Source organism: Myotis brandtii, unplaced genomic scaffold, assembly GCF_000412655.1.
Source record: "Myotis brandtii unplaced genomic scaffold, ASM41265v1 scaffold548, whole genome shotgun sequence".
In the NCBI taxonomy this organism is placed as follows: domain Eukaryota; kingdom Metazoa; phylum Chordata; class Mammalia; order Chiroptera; family Vespertilionidae; genus Myotis; species Myotis brandtii.
The window spans coordinates 866,701-877,720 of record NW_005370031.1 but is presented as its reverse complement, the minus strand read 5'-3'; the positions used below and the strand labels follow the sequence as shown (position 1 = coordinate 877,720).

General features: G+C 42.4%; 1 protein-coding gene across 1 annotated transcript; it reads left to right on the top strand.

The window, feature by feature from the left end:
- Positions 1 to 2,595: 2,595 nt before the first annotated feature.
- On the top strand, positions 2,596 to 3,639 carry LOC102263556 (melanoma-associated antigen B10). The gene has a single exon (XM_005878166.1). It carries the CDS (start codon positions 2,596 to 2,598, stop codon positions 3,637 to 3,639), a length of 1,044 nt encoding a protein of 347 aa, XP_005878228.1.
- Positions 3,640 to 11,020: the final 7,381 nt, after the last annotated feature.

Genomic DNA, 11,020 nt, shown 5'->3' with positions numbered 1-11,020 from the left:
CCTACTGGGGATGTGCCCGCAACCAAGGTACATGCCCTTGACCGGAATCAAACCTGGGACCCTTCAGTCCACAGGCCGATGCTCTATCCACTGAGCCAAACCAGTCAGAGCCTGTCATTCTTTCTTTAAACAGGTTCTCCGTTCCTTGCTCATCCTCTTCCCCTTCTGATATTCCATAATGCAGATATTGTTACATTTCATATTGTCCCAGAGCTCCATTACGCTATCTTCCTGCTTATAATTCTTTTATCTATTTTCTGATCTAATTGGGTATTTATTTCTACCTTGTCTTCCAAATTACTGATTCCATCTTCTGCTTCATCCAGTCTACTTTTAATCCCTTCCAATGTGTTCTTGATGTCAGACATATCATTTTTCATTTCTATCTGGTTCTTGTTCATGGCTTCTATTTCCCAAGTTCCTTAAGCATCTTTATAACCATTGATTTGAACTCTACGTCTGATAGGTTGCTTGCCTCCATCTCATTTAGTTTTTTTTCTGGAGATTTCTTTTCCCCCCCTCTCATTTATGGTTTGTTTCTCTGTTTCCCCATTTTAGCTGTCTCTTTGTATTTGCTTCTATGTATTAGATAGAATGGCTATGTCTCCCAGTCTTTGTGGGATGGTCTTATGTAGAAAGTGTCTTGAGGGGTCTGGTGGTGTAGTCTCTTTGTTCACTTCTAGGAATGCCCTTTGTGTGCGTTGTTTGGGCTCTCCTGTTGTAATTGGACTTGATTGTTGATGTCCCATTTGTGGGAGGGATCTCCCCTCCAACTTGCTGCTATTGAGGTTCAACCCCAATGTCATAGTGCCAGCTGTTACACTGGTGTTTTGAGTCTGCTATTTGTGGGGCTCGCTGGATTTTGTTCTGTTGTTGTTGAATCTTGTCCCTTGGTGTGCATATCCTGGGCCTCCTGGGAGCTTCTCTAGTGCAGGTGAATGTGAGTCACTGCCCCTTTCTGGCCCTGGGCAACCTGATTGAGGTCTGAGAGGTTGAATCTCCTCATAGAACAGTGGTCAGGGACTCCTTAGCCCCCACCAGGGAGGTTGGGTATGCCTTGAGTCTCATACATTGATGGACCCAGTTCTGAGCTGTTTTCCTTTCCCACATGGAGCTGGTCCCACAGGTGTCAGCTGCAGGAGCTTGAGGTTCCACTGGCTTTTGCCTTACTGAGCAGCCTGGAATGATGTCTGCAGCAGGGACCCAAACTGCTGTTTCTTTCCTGTCAGGATCTTGATATCAGCCCTGGGAGATTTCTGCGATGGCAATAAGACCCATATGACTCCTCACTTCACCTTTTGGTGGGGGTGGGTATGTGGAGGAGATGGGTGCATACATGCCTTGGTCTAAGGCTAGACAATTCAGGTTAGCGGAGGGAGGAGTCTTAGGGGTGACTTTGAGTTTAGTTCAAAACCTTGAGCAAGGACTGAAGTGAATTCCTCTTTTAGGGCAATAGAACCCTACAGAGAAGAACCCCTGGTATAAGCCCTAGTGTCCCCTCAGCAGGGCTGCCAGGGTAAAATGCCCCTGACTTTATCCTCAGTAGTCACAGGGAGATAAGGATCCAATTAAAAGGAAGTTACTCAGGCCCTTCTAGATGTTAAAGTGAGGAGTGAGGCGGGTACATATTGTCAGGCCCTTCCTCTGTGTTCAGCCCTGGGGAGATATGTCATTCCGACCTTTCCCCTCCCCCCATAGTCCAGAATATCAGGTGCATGAGAGCCTTAGTCTGATTTTTCTAAGCTTCAATCTTGAAGAAGGGAGGATACCAGGCAATCAAGGGAAGGAGCCACATAAGCAACCTAAGGATTGAGGGGACCACTCATCAAAGAACAGACAGTATTTCATATAGCCCTATATGTGATATCATTCCTGGTGGGGTCCCTGGGGAAGGTATGTAAAACTGGGGCCTTCCTAAACTCCTCATCTGGACATTCAGGAATATGGTAGCCTTGCTCTAAGGGGATAAGATCAGCTAAGGGAGCAGTCCAAGACCCTGCAAAAAACCAAGGTGAGGACTCTGAGGACAGAGAGGGTCCCATAGAGCTCAGTGGTTGCTGTCATCCCAGAGTATCCCCAGACAGTTGTGCTCAGATGAGGTTCCTCCTCAGTTCTTCATCCACAGTATCAGGGAGGTAAGGGCTTTGGAATGAGGGGTCAGCATCAAAGCAGTTCAATTAAGAGAGCACTACAGATCCTGGAAGTGGAAGTAATGGCCTTGACTGTGAACTGAAAAAACACACACACACAAACAAACAAACAAAAAACACCTGCTACTCAAAAATAGGAGAGGCTACACAGAGCCTGTACTTGTCAGACCCTGTATCAGCTCCATTAAGACGTAGGTAGGGCTGGAAGGTTGCAGCCTAAGGAAAACTCCAGTTACCCTTACAGAGTCCTGCGGGGAAAGGCAGCTCAGAGAAGAGGAATCTCTTGGGTTCCAAGAGCAGTGCCCTCAAGTTAACCTGCAGAGATAGCTGTCAATAAAGTCCCAGGTGGTATCTCCCTGCTAAGGGTATCACACCATTTCATCTTCTTTCCTCCAGGTCGCCTTCTTTTCCACACTCCTGTTTGCTGTCCCTGACTAGAGTCATCATGCCTCGGGGACAGAAGAGTAAGCTTCGTGCCCGTGAGAAACGCCGCCAGGCCAGAGAAGAGAGTTGGGATCCATTGGATGCTCAGGCCACTGTATCAGAGGAGGAAGAAGAGTCCTCTTCTTCCCCATCTCTTGATGTCAAAGATGATCCTCAGAGTTCACCTGCCAGTGGAACACCCAGCGGTCCTCAAGTGCTTGGGGAAGTCCACTCCACCACCGCTAGTGCTGAGGCTGCTTCAAGCACAAGATTTACTGAAGGTGCCAGCGATCAATTGGAGGAAACGCTAAATGCCTTACATGCCAATGATATCGCTGAGTACTGGTACAGAGGCCCTCTGGATGAAAAGGTGGTTATGCTGGTGCACTACCTGCTGTACAAGTATCAAAAGAAGGAGCCCATTACCAAGGTAGATATGCTAAGAAATGTAATCCAGGTTTACAAGCATAACTTCCATGAGATCTTCAAGAGAGCTTCTGAGCACTTGGAGTTGGTCTTTGGCCTTGATATGAAAGAAATGGATCCCAACAGAAATACCTATGTCCTCATCAACAAACTGGAACTAAGCTGTGATTCGAGAGAACACAGAGGTGTGCCCAAGACAGGTGTGCTGATGACAATCCTGGGTGTGATCTTCATGAAAGGTAATTGCGCCACTGAAGAGGACGTCTGGAAGGTGCTGAATATGATGGGGCTACATGATGGGAGGAATCACTTCATCTTTGGGGATCCCAAGAAGCTCATCACAGAAGATTTGGTGAAAGATGATTACCTGGTGTACCGCCAGGTGCCTGACCGTGATCCTCCATGCTATGAGTTCCTGTGGGGTCCAAGAGCCTACTCTGAAACCACCAAGATGAAAGTCCTGGAGTTTGTGGCCAAGGTTAATCATACTTCCCCCAGTGCCTTCTCACCCTATTATGAAGAGGCTTTGAGAGATGAGAAAGAGAGAGCCCAAGCCAGATCTACAGCCAGGGCTCAAATTGCTGCCGTAGCCAGTGCACGCTCCAAGGCCATGGCCAACAGCCTTTCCTTGCCCAAGTAAATGCTGAGGAAGGTTATTTACCAGGTGTTTGAGGAGAACAGCTAATGTTCTCATTAGTGGAAGGTTGGCGTCAGTTTAGAGACCAGAGTTTATGACATGTTTATGTTTCCTGTTCTGTATAATAATTTGCATATTTGTCTAAACGTTGCTCCTTTTAATAGAAGGTTTAACTAACTTCTTTTTTTTATTGCTTAAAGTATTACCAAGGGTATTACATATGTGTCCTTTTTTTTCTTCCCCGCCTTTGACAATCCCCTGGCCCCCCATACCCCCCAGTGTCTTATGTCCATTGGTTATGCTTATATGCATGCATACCTCTGCCTCTGTATCTATTATTGTTCAAAAGTTTATAATGGTCTCTATTATCCATGAATGAGTGAGATCATGTGGTATTTTTCCTTCATTGACTGGCTTATTTCACTTAGCATAATGCTCTCCAGCTCCATCCATGCTGTTGCAAATGGTAAGAGTTCCTTCTTTTTTACAGCAGCATAGTATACCATCGTGTAGATGTACCACAGTTTTAATTAATAGAAGGTTTAACTAACTTCTGAATCTGAGTTAATGACTGATCTAAGTCACACATTTATTGATGTTTATAAGTTTTAAGAGTATGAGGTTTACTATTTTATGTCAACTGTAATTAAAAATAAATTTTAACAAAATGGAAAAAAATTATTAAGTCAATTACTCATTTGGGAAAGAATATTACGATTTTGAATTTTCTCAGTAGTTCATGCATCTAATAATTAGCCTAATAAATTTATTTTTTAAAATTGCAAAAAATAGTTGTGCCATTTTAAGAACAAATGTGGAAATTTTCTGTTTAGTTATCTGAAACAAGATGACAGTAGTGTATTGACTGGGCATGTTCTTGGAAATGTGAAAGAACTCCGCATTAAAATAGTTGGGATAAAGAAGTATAGAAATAAATTAAAGGATGATAAGTTTTTGCATTCTCCTACCACTTTTAGTCTGTTGTTCTGTAATATGAAGAGAGCTATTTTTGGATGTGTTTAGATTATTCAAGAATGTTGACTTAATTTCATCATAATAAAGTAGATCTCTTGCACATGGTGTCATTTATTTCTCACATTCCTTGAGCATCTACTCTTTGGTAGGCTTCTTGCTACTTCTGGGTATGTCAGTATCAACAAGACCGACCGTGCCCAAACTATGTTAGAGTCTAGGAGCAGCTGTCATGTCAGGAAGATGGTGAGAAACACCATAAGACCTAAGGACAATTCCAGAGAAGGAGAGAGGACATGAGAGGATCTAGATGTGAACAGTCATGTGTAAATGTCCTGAGGCAAGCGGGTTTGGGGCCTTGGGAAACTTTAAGTCTTTTGGTGTGAGTCACTTTTATGTTAAAAATTTTAATTTAGCCCTAACTGGTTTGCCTCAGTGAATAGAGCATCAGCCTGTGGACTGGGGGTCCCGGGTTCGATTCCGGTCAAGGGCATGTACCTTGGTTGCAGGCACATCCCTAGTAGGAAGTGTGCAGGAGGCAGCTGATCGATGTTTCTCTCTCATCGATGTTTCTGACTCTCTATCCTTCTCCCTTTCTCTCTGTAAAAAAATCAATAAAATACATTTTAAAATAATTTAATTTAAAAATAAAATAATCATGATATAATTAAATTTAAAATAAAGTAAATTATGTTCAGCTGGGTGGTGGGTCAGATGAGGAGGCTGTGGAATAGGTAGACAATGGCCAGTCCCTCAAAAAGTGAGTCCAGAGTTGAGAGACTAAAGCCTGCAATGGTAAACTGCTTCTAGCAGTCACTTTAAGACATAGATTGACCAGCAAGAAATTTCCATCTGCGGCAGGAATGGGATGTGCCTTGTTCTTTTGTCCCAGTGCAGATGGAAGTCCATAAACCAGGGGTCCTCAAACTACGGCCCGCGGGCCACATGCAAATACAAATATTGTATTTGTTCCCGTTTTGTTTTTTTACTTCAAAATAAGATATGTGCAGTGTGCATAGGAATTTGTTCATAGTTTTTTTTAAACTATAGTCCGGCCCTCCAACGGTCTGAGGGACAGTGAACTGGCCCCCTGTTTAAAAAGTTTGAGGACCCCTGCCATAAACTATGTGTTATATATACATCTCCTCCACAGAACCTTTGAGAAGTAATGGTGATACTGCTTTAACATATGATGCTCAAAAGCCACCCTGCTGGCTGGAGAAGAAACTCACTGTGTATAGGGTGTTTAAGTTAGGTTATCTTGGGTATAAATTGGCAAACTGAAAGTGAGGGATAGATGTTTCGATGAGAGTGAACCGGTTAGCGCTTGACTCATTTTACAAGAGCCTTGTATGTATCCACTGGGAAGTTTTTTCTAATTGCTTATAAACTATTCTAAAATGTTCCTTAGCAAGTTAATTAATTGACTTGATAAGAAACACTTTGGCTGTGTTGGTATAGATGTCCTACAGGGCTGTATGTCGTCTGATATCTTCAGGATAAAAATACAATTAAAAATTCCAAGATGTGAGGTTGGTGGTGTTTGAGGTCAGAATTATAATACTAGGAATCGCTAATTATCAAAGACCCAGTACATACCAGTCACTGGACCAGGTGTCTTACATACATTAATTACATTCCAGCAGTCCAAGGTGACAAGGTAAGCATGAGCCAGGGAGCAAGGTAAACAGGCGCCAAACCCATTTCAGATGAAGAACCTGAGGCTCACATAGCTTTGCAGGTTTCATGAGTTCACATTGCTCCTAAGAGACAAGCCTGAGAATAAAGACCTAGTCTGATACTTCCAGAGCCCACAACGCGCCACTACTCCCCTGCTAAGATGGACTTGGTGTACCGATTTATTTCTCTTCTCCCTACTCCACAATGTTTCTCAGGCAATGAAAACAAGGACCTTGTGCTTAAAGTACTAAGAGCAAGACTAAAGAATGAAGGTATACCCTGGAGGGTGTTGCTCAGTGGTTAGAGCATCTGCCTGTCAATTCCTGGTCAAGGGCTCTTACCTGGGTTGCCAGTTCAATCCCCAGCCCCAGTCGGGTATGTGCGGGAGGCAACCAATCCATATGTCTCTCTCACATCGATTTCTCTCTCTCTCTCTCGCCTAAAGAAGGGGTGAAAATGAGAATGAAGCACAATGTAGGGATTGTCTGTGGTTCATTTACCCAGGGACCTCCTGCCCCCTCCCCTTGGCTCCCGGAGAGCTGCTCTGCCCTGGGCCCAGCACAAGTGCCCAGTCCCAGCCCTTTCCTGCATTACAGCGCCCTTCCCCTGGGTCTTCCCCAGTGCGCCTGCCTCCTGTCCACACTGGAACCTGTCCTGTCATCCAGCTCTTCTCCACATCCTCCCCTGCAGGCTGCACCCTGCTCCCCTGAACACACAGCCCATGCCCCCTGCCTCCCCAACCTGGAGCCTCCCAACTCCCTGCAGAGTCCCTCCTTCTCTGTGGACCCCTCTGACAGCAGCGGCCCTTTCCATGCAATTCCTCACTTCAGATGGGGACGTTTGCACACCTCTCCTCAGCCCCTCTGGCTGCCTGCACCAAAATCAAAAGTTTTTTAGCCAGATCAGCTGGTAGGTAGACTCTGATTTCGTATGAAATCTGCAGGGCCTTGATTTATAACCCTGAGGCTAAAGAGGACTTTTTGAAACAACAATAATTGCAGGAGAACATTTTAATTTTTAAAACTTTTTAAAAATTACAGTTTACATTCAATATTATTTTCTATTAGGCTCAGGTGCATAGCATAATTGTTAGACAATCATATACTTCACAAAATTCTTCCCCCGATATTTCCAGTCTCACCTGGCACCATACATAGTTATTACAATATTACTGACTATGTTTCCTGCAGAAGAATTTTAAAGGGGTGTCCTATCTGGGACAGGCCACTGAATCCATAGTTTACATGTACTACTTTGTTTAAAGTTTATGGAGCAGGTGCAACTTGCTTCTTGAACTTGAAATCAAATCAAACACGCAAGTCCTCAGATGTTTATGTCTGCAGGAACCTAATTTTTGTTTCTCAAGTTAAATTGCTCTTTCCCTAATATAGAGCCCAGATCAGTGATGGCGAACCTATGACATGCGTGTCAGAGGTGACACGCGAACTCATTTTTTTTGGTTGATTTTTCTTGTTAAATGGCATTTAAATATATAAAATAAATATCAAAATATAAGTCTTTGTTTTACTATGGTTGAAAATATCAAAAAATTTCTATATGTGACACGGCACCAGAGTTAAGTTAGGGTTTTTCAAAATGCTGACACGCTGAGCTCAAAAGGTTTGCCATCACTGGCCTAGATCCATGGTCTGCAAACTTCGGCTCACAAGCCACATGCGGCTCTTTGGCCCCTTGACTGTGGCTCTTCCTAAGCCTTAGGAGTACCCTAATTAAGTTGATAACAATGTACCTACCTATATAGTTTAAGTTTAAAAAATTTGGCTCTCAAAAGAAATTTCAATCGTTGTACTGTTGATATTTGGTTCTATTGACTAATGTGTTTGCCGACCACTGGCCTAGATCAACTTCTTTACCCCCTTTTGCATGGCACATATGACCTTGTGCTATGCGGCCTTTCCTGCCAGCAGATCCTATCTAGAACCATCACAAAACATCACTGAGTTTCTATCCATGTTTGACCTCCAAAAGGATGCTGCAAGAGTTTCAATCATTTCCTCCCATCTGGCTCACTGGGTCTTGGGCATATTTATCTATCTTTCCCCAGCGAATAGGATCTGTCACCAAGGGATATTGAGAGGAGCCTTCTTTGCTAGGTCGTAGTGCAGATATATACATATACCAAGGTTACAAGTGCCTTTCTTCTTTGTGTTTGCATTATTGAGATGGGACATGTAAGGAGATAGGGAAGGTAAAGGTGAAAAAGAGAAGAGGTAAAGGAGAAGGAAGACTTCAAAGACGAATTACTTTATAGAAGGATTTCGCAGGGTTGTTTTATTTTTTCTTTAAAAATAAAGAACCGGGTGTACTTTAAACATAATGCATCCCTGCAAGGTGAGTCAGGTTCTCTCAGTTTCCAATATTCTTAAGACTACACATAAGTGTATACAGTGAAGAAAATTATGTCCCATGGCATTAGGCAGTATGTCATTTCAGTAACAATAGGAATGATATCTAGTGAATTCTTCCCAAAATTATTTTATTTCTGTAGCTCTAAAAAATACGCTGTTTTTGTTTGCATGCTTTTGATTTAAAAATAGATGGCACATTATGTACAAGAGAAAGATAAAGGAAATGGAAAATTATTTTTTTCTGTAGTAATGGAAATACATAGATCCACATCATTTCTAGAGCAAGAGTGAAATACTATCTGAAAAAATTTAAAAACAAAGATAAATACAGCAAGAAAATTTGTATCAGTCATAATAAAAAAACACACCAAAATGCCATTCTATTAGAGATTAGAGTCTAATATACCAATTGAAATGGCTGATATAAAAAAGATGAGGAAGCAGAAAATTTAGAATTACTAGCCCCAGGGTAGAATTTGCAGGGACTACAGTCAATTCATTTTAACATGCTAAATTTACTTATTTTTAAGAGGACATTTAGTGAAATGATTTAGGAACTATTTGATATCTGCAAAATCTCTTCATCACACTACCTAGATTAATGTTATATTGAGTAACTGGGAGAAGACAATCTTGGGGACACATCTTAGTATTCTGCCAATAGTCTAAAGGTTAATAATTTTACTCCTAGAGAAACTCTTACATATATGCCAAAAACACATACAGAAAAGTGTTTATAAAAATGAACAAAATGGAAACAACCTTAATGTATATATTTATCAACAAGGTTATAAATAGACAAAGTATGTTATTTTTATAAAATGCGAAAGGTAGAATTAAGCTACATCTTTCAACATGGATGAATCTCAAAAATACATCGAACAAAACAGCCAGTTATAGCAGAATTTATAAAGTATGATATCATATACAAAAATATTATCTGCAAAACATATCACATATGTGTTAGAGATACCAAAGCAAATAACTCTTATAAATCATTAATAAAAACCTAATACAGACTTCTAGTCAAGATGGAGGTGTAGGTACTCCCATCTTCCCACAACCACATCAAAAGTATAACTGAAGTACAGAACAACCATTTTCAGAGCTGCCTGAAATCTTGCTGAATGGAAGTCCTACCACTAGGGATTTAAAGAAGAAGCCACATTGAGACTGGTAGGAGGGCTGGTGATGAGGAATGGGCTAGCCCCACACCCATGTGTGGTGGACAAAAATCAGGAGGGATACCTTGGCTGAAGAGGTCCCCTGTGAGGAGTGAGGGGTCCCAGCACCTCCCCAGCTTCCCCTCCCCCAGCCCATGATTCCAATGCCAGGAAGAGAAGTCCCCATAACTTCTGGCTGTAAAAACCAGCAGGGATTGAAGTTGAGTGAGACAGAGGACTGCTGGAGTCCCCAGCATTCCTCTAAAAGGGCCTGCACATGGACTTACTCAGACTCATTCCCTCTGAGCTCCAGCACTGGGCCAGCAGCTTGAAAGACACCAGGAACATATGGGGAGGAACTAAATTGTCTGGCATCAGGGGGAGAGCTAGGGCGACAGCTTTCTGCCAAACAAAAGTGTTGGCATAGGTCATTGCTCCTTTTCTTCTTCTTTTTGTTGTTGTTGTCAATCCTCACTGGAGAATATTTTTTTCCATTGATTTTTAGAAAGAGTGAAGGGAGGGAAAGAGACAGAGAAACATCGATGTGAGAGACACATTGATTGGTTGCCTCTCGCATGCAGGGTCAAACCTGCAACCCAGGCACATTGACCAGGAGTTGATTCCATGACCCTGCAGTGTGAGAGCCAACACTCTATCCACTGAGCGACACTGGCCAGGGCCCATTGCTCCTTTTCTGAACCCTCCCTCAACAAAGCCTGCAGATTGGCCCCATATCTGAGTGTCCATCATCCTGGCTCACACTGTTCACCTCACCCTGGTGATTCCCTGAAACCTCACTCCATCCAACTTTCAGGCCCCCCAAGCTGTTTCCAGTGGCTAAAACCATGATCCATAAAAGGGAAGACTGATAAACTAGGTATCATTAAAATGAAAAACATTTGCTCTGTTAATGATCCTGTTAAGAGGGTGGAGAGACAAGATATCCAACAAAGAGCTTGTATCTAGAATATGTAAACAACTTTTAAAAATCAACAGTAAAAACAATCGGTCCAATCAGAAAATGGGCAAAAGATGTGAAATGCCATTTCACTGAAGAGGACATATGGATAGCAAGTAATCACATGAAAAGGTCTTCAACCTCATCAGCCATTAGGCAAATGCAAATTAAAGCTACAATGAGATATTGCTACATATCTATCATAATGGCTAAAATAAAAATATAATGAAAATGCCAAATGC